The sequence below is a fragment of the Battus philenor genome, unplaced genomic scaffold (assembly GCF_028537555.1).
Source record: "Battus philenor isolate CCGP_79_NKW_IND1 unplaced genomic scaffold, ilBatPhil1.0.hap1 SCAF_23, whole genome shotgun sequence".
Classification (NCBI taxonomy): Eukaryota; Metazoa; Arthropoda; class Insecta; order Lepidoptera; family Papilionidae; genus Battus; species Battus philenor.
In genome coordinates this window covers 3,539,587-3,562,541 of record NW_027181686.1, presented here as the reverse complement: position 1 = coordinate 3,562,541, position 22,955 = coordinate 3,539,587, and the positions used below count along the sequence as shown (strand labels likewise).

Genomic DNA, 22,955 nt, shown 5'->3' with positions numbered 1-22,955 from the left:
ATATTAAAATTACACTTTTTCATCTGGCATTACTTGTGTACCTTCTTTCATTAGTTTGTGTCCATCTAAAATGTTTTTTCTGTGTTTGCCTGCGTTCGGAAGTATTACTCTGTTTAGTATTAAGAACTTAAAATTACTGACAACTAATCTTAGATAATGTAAGTTAAATTTATTTCGGTAGAACGAAAACGCGGTTGAAAAACCTTCTTATGTCCTGTGTATAAATCACTGCTTGTCAAGTGTTTCTGACTATTTGAGGTCTACAACAGTTTTGTTTTTCGGTACATCTCACTCGATTTTGTCTCCCACTCTGGGCCGCATTGTCACGTTTATAGCCATTGATAGGACTATGCACTGAATTTCTCTACGAAATCGAAATAGCATTGAGCAATAGGCAAATGGGCTAGCGGATTGGCAGGTCGAGGTGGCAATAAGTAGGTCTTATAGCCGATACTGATGGCCGATGGGGCGTTAAGGTTGGTACTTGGGGAGTGCAGACCACAGATCTGCTAGCGCTAGCGACAAACGACATTATTACGGTTTTCGGACGACGTTGGATGCAGGCATCTAACCGGTCATATAGGAAATCTATTGGAGAGGTCTATGACTAACATGGGCGTTAAACGGCTGAAATAACAATGATGATGTTGAAACTTAATTTTTTAATCAACCAAGTTCCGATATTAGGCTTGCCAAAGAAGACGTCATAAAATATAATATTTTTTGTACTACATATTTGATTACTTTCTTTCCTCAAGCCAAGGCTCGCGTTATCGGTTCACTTACGTTTTTATTTGCACATCCTGTATGAGGAAGTAGGAGTAACGAACCTTGTCGCCGATAATATTTATTATGTGTGTTTACCCTATGACAGGTCCTCGCGTCTCCTCTATATAAAACACGGGCGTCGGATCCCTGTCACAGACATATTGGTGCTTTCTGATCGCCTGGTACTCTTCATTAGAATTATTTTTATTTCATATAAAATAAGTAAAGTAATTCATTTCCTCCAACTCCTTTAAAATGTTCTTACTATATTTTACTGTATCGCTCCTTTTAATATCAAGTTTAGAATCTTTGCCAACTAACAGTAAAGATATAGATGTAATGACACCTGACGATACTGATAATAATAATATAATAGACGAGGGTGATGGTGAAATAGATCTATCTAGCTTAGGTCCAGCTGCTTACGGGACTCCAGAAAATAGTAGTGGTGAGTAATGCTATATTTTATGTTATAATTTTTTTAAATATGTTTGTTTGTTCACCTCATTCTTCCTTGTTAATTCCGAGTTGCATTCAACGTTCATATCTTTTAATATCAAGCAACGGGAGATTTTTTAAAATTAAATTGTTCTAATTTGACGTTTTCTAAAACTTGTGTCATTTGTCATTTTGTTTAGTTGTACTTGTCGCTGCGGAGTACGTTTGAGCCATTTGTGATTTTTCTCGCAAATATAGATATCATTGAATATATTGGAAGCATTAAGTAATATTCAATACCTATTTATTTTTAGACGCATAGTCTATATACATCATACCAATAGACCTCACCAATAGACTAAACTAACCTAAACAATAGACCGACATACAATAGACCATCTCTAAAATATAATATAAAAGTAGGTGTATGTATGATTTAGTCTTAAAAGTGGTTAGAATTCGGATTAAACCAATAATTTCAGTAAGAAATTAAAACTGATAATATTAGTTGTGCCTTTTAAAGCAGAAAAGCTACGTTATATCGTTGTAGTTAGGATAAACATAAGGTAGAAACAGTCAAGTTGTTATATAAAATTTATTATATTCTTCATACTCATGATTTTTGTAGAACTTCCGTAAAAATGGAAATCTTTTCGAAACGCAAACACACCATCAACATCGTTCCAGCCAAAGGCCATCCACTGTTTGATAATAGTTTTATATGGGGACGGTTAGAAGCGGCCTGAATCCAACGTCATACGATGACCCTAACAAGGTCGTCTGCCCACTTCGTAGGCGGGTGTCCTTCACTGTACCTTGGTTTCCATTCTAGAACCTTAGTGGAGAAATAAAATTTCATTAATCCAAAGTCCATATTTTTTAGCATTTTTGTATATAACTAATAAAAGTTAAGTTCTTGGATATAGAGGGTTCTTTGGTGTAACTAGAAATTTAATTTTCTTTTCAGCCATATATGAATATCAGTACATCATCATAAATCGTTACATTAAAATGTATCCCATTTGTTACCGAGTGTTTTAACATTTTTACAGTCAGTTTTAACCCTTTAATTTACGATGTTTAAATGGTATGTCTTTAAGGGGAAGCTGTAGCTATGTGGACCGAGGAATCGCTGATGAATCCGGAAGAAATGGGTAACTACGGACAAGGTGACATATTGATTCCGCCGGCTAACACCAGGAACGGAATGAACAACAAGGCTTCGCGTTGGCCGAATGGCATAATACCTTACGTTGTCGCCGGGCAATTCAGTAAGTGTTTGTGGATTTTGGTTTTGTAAATAGACTAAAGACTGTAAAAATAAACCTGTTACCCGCTGTATCCTATTAAATAAAAAGCTGATTCAACTTTAGAGAATATTAAACAATACTTCGTTTCTATTATTGAAGATGGCGTCTATCAAAAACTTTCGTGTCATGGGGGTGACTATTTGTAATGAATATTTTTTTTAAAGCTTGCTTAATGCAGTCACTAGGCTCAAGAATTTTCTCAGAAGTGTCAGCGCGGGCATTACATTTTCTATTTATTCAAAGTTCATTCATTTAATTTCCAAGCTTATTGCTGATTATTTATGTACGTCTGTACAAATATACAGTACAATAATTAACTAAATGATTTCAGTGAACAATGGCTTAATGATAAAAATACATTAATAATAATATAAACATTGGTATCTCTACACCATGTTTATGTTATATTTATACTTAGTACTTGCAGCAATTGCTCCAGCATTTGTTAAGTTCAGTAGTTTAATGTTTAACGAGATATATATGACTCTATCAAGAAAAGAAAACCTATTATTCTATTTTCATTCTTGAGTGTATTATCATCATAACGTCATGATTTCAGCCGTAGGAAATTCATTGCTGGATAAAGGTTTTTCCCATAGTGTCTTCTAAAGACTTAACAAGATCGTCTGACCATCTTATAGTATTCACTTAACTAAAAACATCATTTACATGATGAATTTTGAAAAGCAAGAACGTAAAATATTTGAATTGCAAATAGGTAACCAGGTTGACAGAACTTTTAGGAACATTTTTTCTATTCCACAGACCAGGACGACAGGGATACGATAATGAAAGCAATCGCGGACTACCATCGCCTGACGTGTCTTCGTTTCGTTCCCCGCAAGACTCAGTCGGACTACATTATTTTTACAAGTGGCAACACTGGCTGCTGGTCCAGCGTTGGCCGGATTGGTATATTTATATCTAATATTACATATAACCGAATTACAATAAAATGAAAAGAAAAAGATTTCATATAATTTAATTAAATTGTTGATTGACGTATGAAATCTTCAATTTTGAATGAACCTCAAAACTGTTAGTGTTTTGGACGGCCTATTAATACTTTTTATATAACTTTTGTTGTTATGTCCAATGTTCTTTATTTATTTTTATTAGTTTAAACGGTATTTGCTTCGTGGTATCTTTGTGCAATATTTTGTACTTCATACCTTTTAACAAATAACTTGCAGGTGTCACTAATACAATTGCAATACTGCCCAAAATTTTATGTTTCTAACCCCTGATTTTTTATTTCACTTTACATCGTTTGATGTTAGCATGACTTTGACTTTTGGAATAACTTTTGGTCGTGCATTAAGGGGGCAGTCAGGAAGTGAACCTCCAGCGGCCAGGCTGTATGTCGAAGAAGGGAACGGTGCTACACGAGATCCTGCATGCAGTAGGCTTCACGCATGAACAGAGCCGACCCGAGCGAGACGATTACGTCACGGTTAATTACCACAACGTCAAATCAGGTGAAGACTAGTACCATTAATTTGGAAATACCTTTTAATAATGTATTTTATGTATTCTTCAAACTACATGAGTTTATTAAGGTAAGATGTAGTACTTTAAAGGTGACTAGGATCGCATACTTTCAGGCAATTGATTGCCTTTTTAATGGTATACAAATTAAATGGCAGTTTGAGTAATAGATGTGTGTCGGTATGCTAAACATATTGGTAAATGAAATAGATTATTTGTAACATTATTGCTCTTTAATGTTCTAATTGTTGGTTAACGGATCTTTTGGAGGCTAAAGAAAGTTGCTAATCTATGCAGGCACAGCGAATATGGCGGATATAACATATATACCCGGGACTTTTGCTTCTGGGATTATTTTAAAGAAAAACAGATAGTTTAGAATTTTATGGACAAGCCCTGCGAATGCTAAATATAATACTAGGATATCATAAGTAGCTTATGTTAACAGGAGCAGAGAATAACTTCAAGAAGTCAGACAGCCAGTATACCAGCGGGTATGGTGTGCCTTATGACTATAACAGCGTGATGCACTACTCGGAGTATGCCTTTTCTAAAAACTCGAAAAAGACTATCGAGCCCAAGGTAAATAATTGCTGTGTAAATAACACTTCTTTGATATCATAAAAGTGATAAAATGATGAAGTTAAATACCTATTGCTCAGTTATATTTCCTGCTTAATCAATTCAATCCTGTACAACATTCGCTTCCATTCCATTGTTATTTCTTAGAAACGGTTCGGTAATTCTTACTACCTGTCTCATTGCAAGATAGCAATAAGTAAACTTAGCAGTACTTTGTTACTATTCAATATTCTGTTTATAATATTACTCTATAATTTCTATAGGTTGGAGGTGTTAAATTAGGTCAGAGAGATGGGCTCAGTCGTGGAGATGTTAGAAAAATCAACACTATGTACAATTGTAAAAAGCAGTAAGTTTTTTATACATAATTTGATATAAATATTACACAGTGTCTATTTTATTGTTAAGGAATACTAATATAAAATTAATATTTGTTGTCAACCAACAGGGAACCGCAAACAGGCTGGCTAGCGGACGTGTGGCAGAACATCTTCGGTCGGAAGTACCCGTTTTTAGAGTAAACAGATTGTAACATTATTCAAGTCTAATCAGCAAATGCCTTTCGAAACAATGATCTGCTATTATACTAGTCCATTATGTATTTATTTTTAAGACAGAATTAAAGGTGTTATGGTCAATTCTTCTAATTCATCGTTTTATTATCCCACAGCATTTTATGCCTTTTTAAGTGCAAAAATGAAATTAACTCAATTTTTTATGACGCAATTCACAAAGAGATAACTCTCGTTAAAAAATAAAAATACGAATAATGATGCTCTTTATCTACATTTATTAGGTTCAACAAAATTATAATTAAACTCAAATATACTACTATATATTTAAGAGCCAGATCACAGTCAATGTCAGAGCCATAATCGCCGCCATTTTGGATTTGATCGTTATATGTCTTGCATTTTGTTTATTTCTTTCTCCATTATACACTTTATAAATTGGTAAGATCTTTCACATTTGCAGGTTTCCTCTGGAATTAAATACGCCATCAATAGAAATACCAATCAAGAGATAAGCTTTGTCTTACTTTAAGTGATAATGAATTGGAGGAACTGACCACGTGATTGTTAGAATAAGCAATTGATTTTCTTCCCTACTCATTTCTCCTAAAACAAACTGAACATAAGCCGTTTCTGCAGTTGAACTGACACAATATATAATACTTTGGTGTTAGGTAAATTCTTTATATGATTAATATTGTCACCGTGTAGGAATAAAAAACGTGGAATGTATTTTAATACTAAGGTCGAAAAGCGATACTATAATTGCAGTTTTTTTTTTCTCTAATTCCGTTTTACGAGATTGGGGCTAAGTCATCATTAGCTTATAAACTGATAAATACCCTCCGAAAGACTCAGGCCTCTCTCAAAATCCATAATAACTGGTCATGCGCTATCCGCATCCACCGACTTTTTGCTAACTAAATTATGTAGTCGTCAACCGACTGATGGGTGCCACTAGAACCTATATAACCTATAATGACCAATCGTACCTATAGTATAATACTTACGCCTGTCCATACAGCTGGTAGCGAAGTCTTCGAGCTCATTACTGTCAAAGCTCGACCTTACTTGCATAAGAAGTGCGGCAGCTAAAGGAGGGTCAAATAGTCCTTCATCTGAGGCTACGCCGCTGGTCTCTAATACACAACGAATGTAGCACTGAAATTAAATGTTTTAATATTTTATAATACACAGTTAATTTCCAAGAGGTTGAAATTATCTCCATTTTTCTTTCTTATAAAATACGCTGCACTAGTCTAATACCAGTTTATATAATGTTTTGAGTTTGATGCGTACAATCAGAAAATTATACAAAAGAGACACTCCTTGATTACGATAGACGAAAGCGTTGTTGGAGCTTTTTCTACCACTTATTCATCTCCCGTTAACGCTTTCTGAAATAACAACTGACCATGTCGAACCCCATTAAGTTAAAATACAAAATACATGTTGAGTAGCAGTCCAAGCCAAGGTCTAAGGTCTCGAATGATTATTTTGCTACAACCTTATTAATGTCGTTGGATGTCGGCTGTTATTCGATCCTAGGACAGCTATGGAGTCCCGTGTTCCGCAATGAACGTATATGATTAAAATTATGATAATGAAATCATTTTATAGTCATTTTCTTATTTTTTTTAAAGGCCGCAATTAAACATTATCCATTAAATAATAATGTAACTCGTTTAACCGTAACGCAGCGATAACAAAGTTTGGCAGATTATTTAAAGATAAGTTTGAAATTATTGGTTTGGATATTTGAAGATTCGAGGTTATAAATTACGTGATCAATTCTCACGCAGTTGTACTGTAGCATTACGTAAGGTATGAGGTACAAGGTATAATATTGTTTGGTAAATATGGAATCGAATAATCTTTTTAATATTTAACGATTGCTACTCCCTACGGCTGAATTAATGCTGACATTCGGCGTAATGTTGTTGACATTTATGCATTCAGCGTCCTTCTATTCCCTTTACATGAAAGTAAAACATGCACATATGTATGTATGTTTAGTGCGCAAACAAATTATGAATGCCGTAATAGTAAACGAAGATATATACAGTTTACGATTTATTTAGATAATTATAATTTTTCTTGTTAAGTATCTTTGTGTGAATGATGCCTTCTCCCTTTTAATATTGCTAGATTACAATCATCTTCGTACGAAATAATCACTTTTAGTAAAGCTTTTGTTGTGATCAGAACAGTTATGTAATCGTTAGTTTTTAATATAAATTTTGCGTACACAAAAAAATTAAAATAATTATAAGAGAAAGCGTGCCCTTGATAGATGTAGGCGGAATATAAGGTAATTATGAATTTTCAGATAGATTTCTTATTGTATTGCCAACATCATTCCTAATTGAAATTTTTTTTTTATAAAAATTTAATTGGGCTTATATTAAAATGCCATACCAAAAAGGTTAGAACATTTCCTTTTAAGTAGATATCAATACACATTTATTTTCCATTAATGCTTACCTTTGGAGTTCTGTCCGTTTCGTCGGGGAAACTTCCGCTGCTGTTAAGCTGTTCCAAATAAGCTATAAAACATTTTTATTATTAAAATGAGTTATCGATGCTTTTTATGAAGATGTGTTTATTTAGATTAGCAAAACTAATTGACCATAAGTAAAGTTGCCTGGATTGTTCGTTTTCCGACGACCTTTACTATGTCGTGTATCCAGCAGGCACTGTACAGTATTTATTGATACAATGTTAAGTAGGACATCTCTCATGGATTGTGATATGGTAACAACTGTCAAGCTCAGGGGAGAACCTTCTAAATCAAAATGCTAAACAAATTAACATAATTAAAAAAATCACGATGTTTTTTTTCGCCTGTTTTTTTTTCAGGTCTAAAGCGTTTGTCATTCGAACAGGTAAAAAACTCATTTTGATGTAAGATCTATAATCCATTCTATCTTCAATAAAGAATTTTTTAATTTAAATTTGAATAAACACTTTTTCGTGGGAACGCATAAACGACTGCTCGCAAAAGGAAATTACCTCAAGTAAATGCTAGAATGCTCTATTTTTCTGCACTATTCCAAAATAAAAAAGGAAACATTTCATAAAGTACTTACACATTCCGATTCGAAAAGTTTCGTTGCAGTCCTTCATAATGTTTATGAGGTCTATGTCATTCCTGACGTCCTGGTCCTCTTTAGTCATCGTAGCCGTCGTAGTTGTCGTAGTGGTGGATTTATTTTTATCGTCATTTACCTTTTTCGTTTTACATTCTATCGGTGAGAGCGTTATTAATACCAAAACCAAAATTACTACAGCCTTCATCGTGTATGATACTCAGTTGTGTGGCATGTTGTTCAATTATTTTCTCCGTTTATGTACAGTATGATTTTACAGAGATTAATAACATTTTATTAAACAAAGATTCTGATTTTTCCTAAATGAAGACTAGTATCAACAACAAATATAGTCATATCAACAATAAACGCAAAAATTATCATTCATATTTAGTAGCTTTGAAAGTGTTACCAAATATTGTTTCTTTTATTTATTATATTTATGTTATATTATGTAATTTTTCAATATATATTCATAACGTATATCAATTAGAAAGAAAAAAATTCTACTTCGTTTCTACGAGTTATTAAAAATTAAAAAGAAAGAAACAGAATTAATTGCCATCTGCGTACTGAATAAATCATCATATGAATGTTGAACTAGCAATACATTAAGAGATGATAACAAAAATCAATGGAAATTGGGTTTGAGGTTTCTGTGTATAAATTTACATTGCTCTTTATTTAATTAATGTGGTACTTTGTGTTTCTATCTCTTCTTTCTCCTTGTATTTTTAGATTTTAACTATATAATCTGATTTCGGATCAGTCTTATAAGGCAGGACGTAAAATAACATTAACTTTATACCTAAAATGTTGGCGACTCATTTTTAAAACGAACGTAGATATTTTCAGAAAATGACACACGATTAATTACCTAATGATTCTGTAATAGGGTTGTGGATAGAGGGTCGTTAAGCGCTCATTTTGCCCGGCCACCGTAATTATTAAAATGAGGTCGTTAATTACCCTTATTGAGCTAGTTATGGCACTTTAGAAAATTGCATTGTATATCTAAAAGCTATAACTACGAACTTAAGTTAAAAAGAAAATGTGTCAATAAAAACCGTTTTCTTTTCCTAAGATAATGACTTTTAATCGAGTCTTACAAAGGACAGCAGAACTTTCAGCATTGAGCACATCGGTAAAAACGTGGTGTCACTCAGATTCTTAAAATTTGTCTTATAAAAGCCGATTATAATTTTTTTACCTGTTGTATTAATGGAGGTCAGTCCCAACAGTTGATGAACCAAGGCAACGTAGCATTAGTGATGAGCATTCACATAGTCGATGCTTGCAGCGTGCTGTCCACGATTAATGAGTAAGTTCTTACGTAAACATGTCTTTCTCTCAAAGGTCTTGTGCACAGAGCTTGGCTTATCATCACAATGGCCAATTACAGACGATGAAGCTAAGCGGAAACTACAGGGTCATATGCAGGCATTTGCTCTAAATAAGATCGATGATTCCACTGAGTGTAGCTAGTATGTTCCGAAGTGGAAAATAATATGTCTGCCTTGGCTATTGAGATGTTGTAGAGTAAAATGAGAAGTGTTTGTAATGCGATGCGCCGCTCTCTCGACCTTTTGTGGACAGCAAGGGGCGCACTGAGGTAGCTGTCGCGATTCTCCTAAAAATAAGAGACCTAATCACGCACGCACCAAATTTTTATCGTGCATGAATTTGTCCTTTCTTAATGAGGCAGAAACCGAAAGCCACGTGTGGTTGGTGGTGTGTATTACATACGTGGATCAAAAAGTAAGGTAATTGCCATTTAAAACTCTCAAGCGAACAGACTTTTTTCCTAAATTAGGAGGACTGTCTATAAAATTTGCCAAGCGTCTATTTGACAAAAGGTTCAATAGACTGTCACCTGTTTTTGTGAACAACCAAAAGCGACCAAAAAAAAACAAAAAAAAATTTCTATTTTTACAATAGGCGATTTTGTCGAGCAAAGAACTTGCATCTAATTTTGTTTGCGGAACGGATATTTTTGTGGCGAAACGGAAAAGGGTATATAAATGTTACGAAAGGCGTTTGGTGATCAAACTATGGCACAAAACAACGTATATAAGTGGTATAACGAGTTCAAAGCGAGTCGAGAACGCGGTGAAGACGATCCGCGCTCTGAACGACCATAAACGTCTAATGAAGAGGAGGAAGTCCATAGATTTCCATCATAGATTTGATGCTTGAAAATCGTCCATTGAAAACTATAGACCTCCTTGATAGTGTTGAAATATCATTTGGCTCAGCCCACACAGAAATGGTTGAAAAACTCTTGGTTCCTTGATCACAATAATGCACCATGTCATACTGAAATGGAACTTTGCGACTTTTTTGACAAAAAATTGACTCGTATCGCTCTGCAACCACTGTATTCGCTTGATTTCGCTCAATGCAACTTCTGATAATAGCCAGATTGATGTATACAGCAAACCCGAAAGGCCAATGCGGGGACGCCGTTTTGAATCGATTGAGGAGATGAAATCTGAATCATAGAAGGTCTTGAAGGACCGGAAGAAGGCTATTCCAATTGTTTCCAGGACTGGATAAGGTGTTGGCAAAAGAGTATTTTATTAGACTTTTGCTTTTACTTTCAAGGACATGAAATTAATTTGGAAGAATAAATAAAGAATTTATATTTTATAAACTTATTCACCTTACTTTTTGATCACAGTAGTATGGCAGCGACTGTATCACTGCTAGCGTCCGCGCATCTTTTTTTGAGAGGGAGACAAAATTTTTCAGTTTCCGAGAAAATTTTACTTTACACTAAGATATGTGGGACATGCATCATTAGATGAATATTTTATACATAATTAAGTTAAATAATAAAGTTTACATGTTTAAATTAGTAAAATAAGTTAGTATTAGAATAACAATACTCAAGAAGTATTGTAATGAGCTTTTGAATCTATTATAAATAAATGGTGAGCTCTGATGCAAATTACTTGCTTTTCTAGCATAAATATATAAACACGTGCGAACCAATTCATAATGAATTCTGCCGTCGCTGATACATTTTGATTTTTAACATGAAATATACATTGTTACACGAACAATATATAATTAAATGTTTACATTCATAAATTTATTGATTCAAAATAATTAATGCGTGTTGGACTCCTATGCAAATTAAGAGGCTGAGAGCTTATTATTTTATATCTAAAATTGATATTATTTTATTTCATAGATGGTAAAGAAAGTGTTTTTTTTTACTTTGGAGGCCGTATATGTGGTTAAACTTAAATCGAATAGTATAAACTTAAGTTTTTATTGGTTTAGGTTCGGTATGTAAGTTGATATAATACATATCTAAAGTTTTAAGGGTGATATTTTTACACAAATTATTCACAAATACCAACAGTTGTTGTGTTTTCTGATGTAATCGCAACTTTAGATGGTAGGACACTGTATAAATTCTCGGCAGTGTGGTGACGGCACTCTTTATGTTAATCGCATTATTACGTCAATGGTAACGAATGGTTAACCTATAAGGACAGTTTACTTTAACCTTAGACAAATCCATTAATCCATGTTCGGTCCACATGGATTATGGGAGACCCACTCTCTTCATGATGAGCCTGTGTTCCCACATTGGGAAGCAAGGTGTTGAATGTTTGGTCATATTCTCACTGTCAATACAGTTGCATCGTTTCGCCTAATGACCATATTATTTCGTTCATCTGAAGTCCGTACAACAGAGGTTTTACTGATCAGGAAACTACGTATTCATATCACGCCGAAGTCACCAATTTGTTATGTTTTGAAACCATGGATATCATCGTCTATTTGTAACTAATTTTACTACTAAACTTAAATTATTACTTAATAATAATTAACAAGGCGTACAATGTGCAAGCAAGTGCTAGTCAAGACAGTATTAATCAGTTTGATGAGGGAGGTAGACAAACGTTAAGCTTGTTCTTAAATATTTCGTGTGCGTCTTGTCAAGTGCACCCTACGACATGCCGCCGTAAACACATCTAAGACGGTAAAAAGGTCTTGTACGCACTTCGTATCATGTCATGACTTTGATCGGCAAGTTACTTAAAAAAATTTAGAGTTTTGTGACAGTCATAGTAGAAAATGTAATCTTATACGTACCACTATCAATAAACAAATATGAATAAGTAAGTTATAATTATTAATTACTTGTTTTTTTTTACACTAAGAATATAGAGGTAGAAGAAAAATCTAGTGTAAACCCAGTACAGTGTGGTACTAAGACATTAATTACCTTGAATAGTCAACGCAACGTGGGCATGCATATTGATGAAGTAAATAATCTTACATGCGTGGTAACGAACGTGTAAACATTTATTATTGTTATTACTTCATGCTACAATTTTGTCTACCTATAATACAAACAGCTGATTTGAAAGGAGAATTATATTGTTTTAATATAAACATTATTTATACCATGATCGTCTAGTAGTGAACAGTTGTAGTCTAGCCATAGAGGACTGAGGCTCGCGCTCGTAGCTCGCGGATTCGATTCCCGATAAACGACCTTACATAACTCTTTATGCATTATTTCTACGTTTGCTACCGCTCACAAACAACTTTCCAGAGAATGGGCAGCAGGGTTCTCTGCGTACCATGATATCACACGGGGATCACCAACCCGCCAGTCACGCGTGGCGTTTATGGTATATCCCCCCATAGATATCTTTGAGGGAGGCCTATGCTTCCCAATGAGCATCTATGGACAGAAACGACGACCGTCTTGTACTGTTTCTGATGATGTGCAGTGTTTGTATTGTGTTGCGCCGCTCTTACTCAAGGCTGTGGGGTATTATTATCCTCTATGGTTTAACTTAAGAGTTTTTGTTTTTATTTCTATTAACGTGTTTTCACCGTTAGTCCGGAGGGCTCGGACCTAAAGGGTTCGCTTTTTGTTAGCATATGAGGTATACGCTCACCTTTTCAAAGCTTTTAAACCTATAACAAATTTCACTGTAGATTACGACCTGTAGGCCTGTGGGGTGGATATTTGTGAATAAAACAAGTCTAACAAAAATGTTATAAATGAAATGAAGCACTAATTTTACAAAGAAAAACATTTTTTGAGCATGATTTTATTTAACGGACACAAGTGATCGATAAAATTTATATTATGTGTGAAATAAAACGAATAATTGATAATTAAAAAAATAATATCTCTGAATAAAAATTATAAAGGTTATAGTATTTAAGAAGGTTCAGTAAAATTCTATGTAATAAAATATGGGAACTTATCACTATGAAACACGTGCTATGATACTAGTGCATTAAGTAGGCTAAATGAAACGAGGAGGTCTGTAAAAGAACCTCAACATTACCGGCGTAGCTCTAAGAACTGCTCGTCTGGAGTGGTAGTGGGTGAGTAATATCGCCCGCGTCACCCATTGCCGTTTGGGCTGGCTTTATCAGTTATTCACAGATCTAAGTTGTAAACTAATTAAAATTATTTGTTAACATCAATTTTGCCTTCGAAACATCTTCTAAATTCGTAATAAAATAATGCATTGGTAGCTGATAGCCTAAATCTTGTTAATCGTTAACAATATTACAATAATAATACAAATAACTTACGACCACTTTGGTTTGGATAAAGCTGGTATTGTTAGAAATTATTAAATACTGGGAGCATTGGCCCCATGACCAAGAGATCGCTTTCCACTAAAGAAAAAACAAGTTTTACATTTTTAAAATAAAACAAAAAAGATTGTGAAAGTACAAATTTAATTGCAATTAAAAAGGATATTATTTGGTTTTTGTGCTAACTCAAACTTTCTTTTCTGCAACCGATCCAATCGTCAGCTCGCGTATCTGGAAATAGGTTTGAATTAAATATTTATTTTATCTTAATTGACAGCAAATACTATTTATACACAAATTAAGACATTCGCATTAAACCCTTATTGATATTTTAGTGATCAGTTTTCATCACGATCATTACTTCAGCCATAAGACTTCCACTGTTGGACATAGCCCTCCTCAAAAGATTTGCAATATGATTGGTATAATGGGACCTGCATGTACTGTAGACCACCTCATCCGAAAAGACGCTAGCTTTTCGGAAGAGGTGGTCTACAGTACAGTGCACACGCGCGTCCCAGAGTTACTTTTTTTTGTCTTTATCCCACAGACGATATAGCCCACGATGCCTTTGCTTATTACAATTAATATTTACCGTTTTTTGCTCTTTTTCTTGCGTATCATAGTATTTACTTGTGTTAGGACTAATTTACTAAAGTTCCTTCTTAAACTATTTCGTAACTTAATTTTAAACTATTCACTTTTTCGTGTTATTTAAGTATTTTATATTTCGCCATGTCTAATTTTTTCAATTTTTAACATTACTGTTGGTGCTACCATTTCTTAGTCTATACTCTATACTGCCTTCCTCGTGTTGTTGCCAGATGATCCTTCGCATTTCCTCTCTTCATAAAGCGATCGAGACTCTCGATTGTCGGGCAAGTTGAGATAGTCAGTCACAATTAGTGCGTCTAGGTTTACGCGTGAGTCCATGTCGAGAGGGCGTATTTAGTTCAAATGGAGTTACGGAATCTTTTTTATTATTTTATAAGTGCCTAAAACGTAAGAACTAGTAGCGGAGTGCCATTCGATACGCCGTGCGGTAGTCGGAACTCCTTACTTTTATAAATAGGTTGTGCACGCCTCATTGATCAGATATAAAAACCGTAATTGTATAATCATTTTGATTTTGTGATAAATTTAAGAAGGCATAAACTAAAAGAAGGAGAAAACTAAGAGAAGGCAAAAACTTGTAAAAAAACATTATAGAGTTATCTTTATGTGATAACAAAACGTGGGATTTAATTGTTAAACTGCTGTTTTGAGGATATTATAAGTGTCCACAAAAACCCGTCTTTGTTTGTTGGGAAGTGTTCTAGATCAGGGAGCATTTGAAATCCTAGTAGATTTTAGCTGACGAATGTTATTATAAGGGAGCTTAATCTGATTCTAGTTTCTATCCAATTAGGCTTTAGCTCTTTCTTGTTATGATGTAAGCAAATAGTTACTGTTAAAAATTTTATGTAGAATAATTAATATGTTCAATGGCCATCGTCTTACATTTTTATGATCTGTGTAAATGAACCGCGTGACATCTATTAATCATGCGTATTTTAATACAATTAAATGAAAACATCGAAAATATTAAGCGGTGGTAGACCAGTGGTAAAAGACTGAGACTTGCGATCGTAGGTAGAGAGTTCGATTCCCGGGATAAACACTTGCATAATTTGCACTTCGTGCATTAATATATAAGAATACATAAGATTGCCATTGCTCACGAACAAGTTTTCAGGGCAGCAGCATTCTCTTTGTACCATAAAACCACAATGTGATCGCCAACCTTCCTGCTAAGCGCGGCGATTATGGTATATCCTCTCAGGGATATCGTTGAAGGATGTCTATGCTTTGAAGTGGGCGCTTATGCTTATACGTCAAAATACCATTACTAAATATTTAACACCACTAACTTGTTACTAATAACGGGTTGATTACCACGTATTTTCACAATAAAATCTTCGCCAGGCCACTCTGTACGAATCTACGTTTAAATATGTGAGGAAATTCTTTGTGAGTAGTCGCCTAGTTGATCATCGATGGGAATTCTTGTTGTCACCCGAATACGGGTGATGTGGCTTTTTGAGAATCTTAACTGTCATTAGAATATAAGGAACAAAGAAGTCAACGTGTTTGAATAGTTTCTAAGTTATACTTCCACCGGAACAATGTGCTACGATATAATAGTTTAGACTGAAGGCATGCTTACGTTAACATTTGGTGGCGTCGATAGTATGTAGACGATGGTATCGGCGATGTCTGCAGGCAGTAGCGCCGGCGCATCTATTTTGCCATGCTGCAGTGCCATGTCTGTTTTTACCAGTCCAGGGGAAAGGCTCTGGAATATAATGCATTAAGAAAATAATGAAAATCCGTGATTTTTCTTACATCATTAACCTCTTTAATTTATTTTCGCCTTGTACTATGTAACTGCGTTGACACAAGTCTCTCGAAAACAGAGTATTTAATTAAAAGCCTCAGGGAGAAAGAAAGAGAAAGGAACTAATATCTGGCTACTTCCGCCAATGCAGCAGTAGTCATGCAATGATTTACACCGCCCGCCCGCTGATAACTGCGCGTGCGGTAAACGTCACCGGAACTAGTCGGTCTAACATCTGCTGAGGATGCCCCGTAGAGGGGTGAAACACGTGTAGAGTAGATTAACGGTTGTAGTTGTGTTTCGCATTGTTTACCGCAGATAGATATTAGTTCCTTTCTTAATTAGGATAGACCTACGCGAGGTAACGCCTGATTCTATTCAATCTTCATATTTTTTAGACATGTTTGCCTTCTAATTCGTATGCTCTTGAGAGAGTAGGAAAGTGCAGAAAGATAAACATTTGTCACCACACACTAACACACTTAACCACACAATAACAAATAAAAGGAATAGAGACCAATGAGTGCTACCGAGAGAGTCATTTACGGTCCTGAAATATGGTCTCCCACTCTGGATGTCAATTACAAGTTCTCAGTCGCTCAACAGACCACAGAGAGTGCTATGCTCACGATTTTCCGCGAAATTGAAACAGAAATAAAAATGAAAGTAACATCGAATTAGAGCGTAGAAGCGATAGTGAACTAAGAGAAGACTGCTGGTGTTTGCGAACAGTAAGAAGCAAATACAAGTAAGACCAGGATATAATTAATGGTTATTAATTCAAATAATTACCGTAACTTTAATCTTGTTGTTGAAACTTGCGAGTTCAGCGAGCAGAGTTTCGGTGAAAGCTCCCACGGCGTATTTGGTGCAAGGGTAAACGTTGAAGCCTGACCGGACCGGGATATAATGACCGGCTATGCTGTAAATATTTACTTAAAAGTCGTTAATTATGTTATAAAAGAAAAAATGTGCACTGTTTATTCACATAGCAGCAAAAATTCAGCTGGGCACTGACGGTATTCAAAGCAAGATGATGCTTTTTTATCCCAATAGTTGAAACAAATAGTTGATATGCGATCTGATCTCAACAGACATTTTTTCGCACTTGATTGAACATAAATTTTCCTGAAAATTTTGTGGATTAGCATGTGAAATTTATATTTGATACTACAAATTCAGGAATTTTATTGGATCCTGTTAATTCAAAGACTGTTACCAAGAAGTGTTAATTTCCATCTTAAGTTTTATTAAAAATAATATATGCATGTAATGCATGTAATAAAATATACATACAGCATATTTCATTACTTTACCAAAAATAACAAATGTGCTCACTGAAAAATTTAAAACGAATAATACGAAATTAAAAAAATAAGGATACTATTTTAAAACACCTGTTATAAAGAAATAGCAATTGTTTTTAAAATAAATTATATAAATTTTTTGAAATGTCTTCTTCGACAAACTTCATATCGACGAATTCATTACGCCTGTTGCGACTCAATATAAAAAAATAAACATATTTTACAGTGATTATTTTTGTACTCACTTAATGTCTTAATAATAAACAATTATGAACAACAATATTAATGAAAAAAAATAATAATTATTAAATATTTCTGTTGAGTACACTGCAAGACTTCAATAATTATGTGATTTTATTTTCATTATGATGTTTTAAATTGACAATTTTATTTAAGTATGATTAATTTGAAATTTTTTTACAGCTAGGGAAAGAAGTTTAATTTACTGTACTGGTTGTACTTTAATTTAATGCAAGACTCCCCTAATTATTCATATTTGCTATTAAATTTATGCACTGGTGATGACCTTTTGGTAGTACCTATTGACATTGATGATGTGTCCGTCGAAGCCGCGTTTCTTCATGGAGGCGATGGCGTATTTTGCGCAAAGGACCACGGCCTTAAGATTAATGTCTATTGCCGCTGATATTTCATCGTCTGATATTTGATTGTCACCTGAATCTGTAATATATATTGTTTGTAAGTTTTATTTGCAGAGAGGTGAAGATCTGGCATTTGTTCTTTATGGTATCCCTTTTAAGATTAGTATAATTTCTAAATCAAAGGCGTGAACCGAACTTTTATGTTAGCAGCCGCTTTAATCTAAGACCAACTAAAGTCTTTAAGAGATCATAATTGATTTCAAATAAAGTATTTCAGTGTTTATTTATTGCTAAGAAGACCGGTTTCACTACGGCTTTTACATTTTGACTCCGGTTTGGTATTGTGTTGAGTATATATGCCATACCTAGCCGAGTACTGCCAAACATCAAGTAGTCTAATACGGTGATAAAACTATATTCATTAGGTGCCTTTAAGCTAATTTCCTGTAAAACTATTTTGGCTAAGCACGTTCTGGAACAACAAAAACTATTAATGGAAGTAAAAAGGAACATAGAAGAAAAATTCTATTTTCAAATTTTCATTTTTCAAAGTATTCGCCTTAATTCCACTCGGTACTCACCGCTGATGAATTTATGAAAGTATAATACTCCGGCGTTATTAATGAGGACGTCAATGCCTTCAAAATTCTCCTCCACCCACTTGAAAGTATCTTTTATTTCATCTACTTTACTCACATCGCATTTCCTTGATGTAATACTTCCCGATCCCGTTACTTGAGCTTTTAGTTTCTAGAAAGATAAACAAAATTTTAAAGCATCACCATTAAATATTAAACAAGAGCAGAGCTGTGCAAGAAACCTATTAAGAATTGGTTTGTGATGCTCACTGCACTGCATGTTATCCAAACGATAAAGTGTTCACTGACGGCTTAGAACTGGAGGAATATTCTCTGAAGTAGAGCGCGGTAAGGTAACATCTAAACCAGACTCACATGCGAGGATCTTAATAAATGGGAAAAGGTTTCAATGTCGGTAACATGTGTGCCCTCCTACTAGGTGGATTGACGACATTATTAAAGTCGCGGAAGCTTGATGTGATCATCGCAAGACCGATCGTCGTGGCGATTACTGGAGGAGTGTAAACCTTACAATGAGCGTCTGTCAGCTGTCGTTTGAGTGATGGCAAAAGGCAGGCACAAGTCTTTTTGTATTAAAAATTTAAGTTTGTAGTAGATTTTAGTAATTTTCATAATTAACAATTTCACAGCATATGACAAAAAAAATAATATCAAAAAAACAGATAAGCTATTCTAATTCGATTAATTTGGACGCTGAATGACGGCCACTTCCAACCGGTCCTGTTCGTAACTTACGAGTAAACCTATTACCAGTAGTGGACGTCTTATGGCTGAATGGATGATGATGATAAAACTGATTTAGTTAATTTGCTGTACTCTTTTCTCTAATATACCAACCATTACGTAGGCAATTACTTTTTTAATTGCATGTATACATACGAGGGTGAATCAAAAAATTCTTGGAATCAATATTAAAAAATGCAAAGATTTAAATAATAATATTTTATTTTTCTACATAATCTCCCTGCAATGCAATGCATTTAGAATAACGCGTTTCTAACTTCCTTATTCCTTGTGAAAAAAAATATTTTCTTGACTCTCGAAATAGTCCTCTACGGCAGCTATAACCGCGTCATTATCGTGAAATTTTGTTCCACGAATTTCCTCTTTTAATTTTGAAAATCAGTGAAAATCACTTGGGGCTAAGTCCGGAGAATATGGTGGGTGGTCAAGGAGATTGAAGCCAGCACAGCGGATTGCGTTGAGCGCAACTTCCGATCGATGAGCAGGGGCGTTATCTTGAAGGAACAACACGCCCAACGACAGTTTTCCACGACGTTTTTCTTTAATCGCTTCACGCACTTTCGGGATTAAATTTGCATAATAGGGTCCAGTAATCGTCTGGCCTTTTGGCATGTAATCAATAAAAAGGATTCCTTCACTATCCCAGAACACAGAGGCCATAACTTTGCCAGCGGTAGGAGCAACTCGAAATTTCTTAATGGATGGAGAGGATGGTCGTTTCCAAGACATGCTTTGTCTTTTAGTTTCAGGATCAAAATGGTGGACCCACGTTTCATCCATGGTGACAAGACGACGGCAAAAATTATCCGAATCACGCTGGAACATTTCGAGATTACGCTTGGAAATTTCCAAACGTCGCTTTTTGTTTTCGTCGGTTAACATTCGTGGCACCCATCTTGCAGACACTTTTTTGAACCCCAGTGAATCAATTAAAATGGATTGAACGCTACCAAAAGATATCTTTAGGATCTCAGCTATATGTTTTATAGTCATTCTTCTGTCTTCCAAAACCAGATTCTCAACCTTTTTGACATTTTCTTCTGTAACGGAGGTTGAAGGCCGCCCAGAACGCGGGTCATCTTTACAGCTTGATCTACCTCTTTTAAATTCAGCCACCCAGTACGCAACCATAGAATAGGATACAGCATCACCCCCTAATGTCTGCTGAATGTCCAAAAAAATTTCTTTCGTAGACATTTTTTTCAAACTGAGATATTTTATCACCGCACGTAACTCACTTTTATCCATAATTTTGACTTTTTAGCAACTCGTTGCACAAAAAAATTTATTACATGCGAACGAACTGACAAAAACAAGTGACAGTCTGCATAAATATAGTGTGATAGACACTCTTCAATTTGAATATCGAACTTGATCCAAAAAGGTTTCATATATATGCACTTCTAAGAACTTTTTGATTCACCCTGGTACGCTGTCTTTTCGCTGGTGTCTTTTCGCTTTTAGCTTTTTTGTGTAAATGATATGAGGTTTGCACTCAATTTTGTACTTCACAGAACTAACATTGTTAAGAAACATGCCTGTATCTCACAATACAAAAGCCTAGTCATAGTATTTTAAGACGAAGTAGCCGCAAAAAGTTTTATAACCACAAGATATTGTAATAAAACTAAGTAAATTAGAAAGTCCGGCTTGAGCGCCGGCTGTTATAGATTGTTTCCACATAGCAAAGGGAATTGCGTAAGGTTGTTACAGGTCTTGTTTAACTGTTATATTGAGTTTAGGCTATTTATTTGCAATTTTTTTACTTTATGCAGAACTATAGGCCGCTGGATTCTTTAAAGTTCTATATTGGAGACCATGGATCATGGACAAGCGCAGTGTATCGTCGGCAGATGTTGGATGCAGGCCGCTTTTATTGGTAATCTATAGAGGATGAACCAGCCATGGACATCCTACAGCAGAAATAATGATGATGAATTTTGAGTAAAAAAGTTTTTTTTTAATGCTGGCTAAAAGCTGTTATTTCTGACTGGCGGTAAAACTTTTATCGTAGAGAACTTTTATCAAAAATGTATTAATATATTAAAACATTCGTTTTTGTGGCAAAAATGTTTTAAATCACTGAAGGTTTTTTTAGATATCGAGTTCCGAAATAGTGTCCTTTAAATAGTACCAAAATTTTATATTACTCTAGTGCTTTTATTTTGGCATATTTGCTTACATCTATAAGTTCCGATCTTTTTGCCAAGCCCACCACGCGAAGACCGGCGTTTGCCATGCTCACGCAGACAGCTGCACCGATCCCAACGCTAGCACCTGTCACCACTGCAGTCTTATTAACCCATCTTTCCATCTGGAAAGCATTCTCGTTAGTAATTTACATCAGTTTGATTACACATAACGAGTATCAAAGATCAAAACAGGATGAAGATAACAGTAGAGAAATAAATGAGAGAATGAGGTACTAAGGAGGAGCGGATCATGTCACATCTGTACATACACATAATCGAATCGACCAGACTATTCTATTTTTGAATTATGTTTATCTTTTTCCCGCTTTATTATGTAAACAAGTTGCAATGTGTCGTGTGTGTGTGTGAATGTCGTGAAAAAAAATGGATACGGAAAATTAAATGTAAATGAATAAAAATGTAAAAATTATAATATAGCTCCAAAAAATATAAAAATTATTATATAGCTCCGTAAATATGATGGAGTTTGTAACTAACTGCGGAAGTACTTCGCTAAATGAAGTAAATAATCACAGAATGAGCCAAAATTTTATGAAAAATTAATTACGTGCCGTTTACATGTAATTACTTATTTAAATATAAATAAGGTATACCAGGGCAATATAACAACTCAAGACGAATTTACTCAGCGGGGAATCATTAAAAGATAAAAAATAAAATAGGTTTATTCAACAATAGAACTATCGACAACGGTCGTCAACTTTTAATATTTTTATTTTTTTTGAATTATTTTATTATTACTTTGCTTCGCAAGGTGTTAAATATAGTTGTGGAGAAAAAGCATGGAGAAACTCTATCCATTGTTTTTTTTTTAAAAACTGCATTTAATAAATAGTTATTAATTGTTGTTATATAATTTTTCTGGTAACCTTTGTAATTAATCGACATAAATACGTCGAGACTGGTACAAAGGTAACTTACTGTTTCGCTTGATGGTGTTAATATGTTGGTGATTTTTGGGAGATATTTGGGTTCACTTAAAGAACTTGATAATCACTCAGAAACTACACTGAACTATTTCACTTTATACGAAGCAGTAACGATAAAAATTGTAGTAAAAAAAGATACGAAATTATTTTTTTCCCTTTTCAATCAAGAGAGCAGAATCGTTCTGTACTCTGTGCGTTAAATGCAGCAAATGAAGTTTAAAATGATACGTTGTACTTACTTTTGCAACGGAACCGGTTCAAAATCTATTTCATTCGATAACAGAAGTATCAAGGTAACTTCTGTGTTTCGATTAATGATAATTTTCTTGTTTTGCTCTACAAGTATTACTGTAAATTTCCGAGATTAAGATGTTTAAAAACTTGTGTAATATAATTGTAATTTAATGTACT

At 34.5% G+C, this 22,955-nt stretch overlaps 3 protein-coding genes across 3 annotated transcripts; 1 reads left to right on the top strand and 2 right to left on the bottom strand.

Annotated features, from left to right (window-relative positions):
* The first annotated feature begins 1,023 nt into the window (after positions 1 to 1,023).
* Positions 1,024 to 5,163, top strand: LOC137924356 (hatching enzyme 1.2-like). The gene is made up of 7 exons (XM_068767752.1): positions 1,024 to 1,216; positions 2,307 to 2,477; positions 3,282 to 3,428; positions 3,839 to 3,994; positions 4,453 to 4,586; positions 4,850 to 4,935; positions 5,035 to 5,163. The coding sequence occupies exons 1-7, from the start codon at positions 1,024 to 1,026 to the stop codon at positions 5,105 to 5,107; spliced, it is 960 nt and encodes a 319-aa protein (XP_068623853.1). The 3' UTR covers positions 5,108 to 5,163.
* Positions 5,164 to 5,374: 211 nt separating this feature from the next.
* Positions 5,375 to 8,405, bottom strand: LOC137924276 (general odorant-binding protein 84a-like). The gene is made up of 4 exons (XM_068767660.1): positions 8,188 to 8,405; positions 7,583 to 7,644; positions 6,109 to 6,259; positions 5,375 to 5,568 (listed from the first exon to the last, which is right to left on the bottom strand). The coding sequence occupies exons 1-4, from the start codon at positions 8,393 to 8,395 to the stop codon at positions 5,486 to 5,488; spliced, it is 504 nt and encodes a 167-aa protein (XP_068623761.1). The 5' UTR covers positions 8,396 to 8,405; the 3' UTR covers positions 5,375 to 5,485.
* Positions 8,406 to 13,920: 5,515 nt separating this feature from the next.
* On the bottom strand, positions 13,921 to 22,635 carry LOC137924132 (farnesol dehydrogenase-like). Its single transcript, XM_068767471.1, has 7 exons — positions 22,537 to 22,635; positions 21,585 to 21,716; positions 18,641 to 18,809; positions 17,997 to 18,138; positions 16,943 to 17,072; positions 15,980 to 16,108; positions 13,921 to 14,004 (listed from the first exon to the last, which is right to left on the bottom strand). Exons 2-7 carry the CDS (start codon positions 21,714 to 21,716, stop codon positions 13,960 to 13,962), a joined length of 747 nt encoding a protein of 248 aa, XP_068623572.1. The 5' UTR covers positions 22,537 to 22,635; the 3' UTR covers positions 13,921 to 13,959.
* Between the last annotated feature and the right edge of the window lie 320 nt (positions 22,636 to 22,955).

Bases quoted from the DNA above. Each gene is read 5' to 3' on its own strand.
- LOC137924132 (XM_068767471.1), bottom strand. From the start codon at position 21,716: ATGGAAAGATGGGTTAATAAGACTGCAGTGGTGACAGGTGCTAGCGTT. The intron at 17,073-17,996 runs GTACTACCAAAA...AAATATTTACAG, and splicing joins CACATCATCAATGTCAATAG to CATAGCCGGTCATTATATCC. The intron at 16,109-16,942 runs GTAATTATTTGA...ATTATATTCCAG, and splicing joins ACAACAAGATTAAAGTTACG to AGCCTTTCCCCTGGACTGGT.
- LOC137924356 (XM_068767752.1), top strand. From the start codon at position 1,024: ATGTTCTTACTATATTTTACTGTATCGCTCCTTTTAATATCAAGTTTA. The intron at 1,217-2,306 runs GTGAGTAATGCT...TATGTCTTTAAG, and splicing joins GACTCCAGAAAATAGTAGTG to GGGAAGCTGTAGCTATGTGG. The intron at 4,936-5,034 runs GTAAGTTTTTTA...GTCAACCAACAG, and splicing joins ATGTACAATTGTAAAAAGCA to GGAACCGCAAACAGGCTGGC.
- LOC137924276 (XM_068767660.1), bottom strand. From the start codon at position 8,395: ATGAAGGCTGTAGTAATTTTGGTTTTGGTATTAATAACGCTCTCACCG. The intron at 7,645-8,187 runs GTAAGTACTTTA...AATGTTTTATAG, and splicing joins AACTTTTCGAATCGGAATGT to CTTATTTGGAACAGCTTAAC. The intron at 5,569-6,108 runs GTAAGTATTATA...ATTTAATTCCAG, and splicing joins TACCAGCTGTATGGACAGGC to AGGAAACCTGCAAATGTGAA.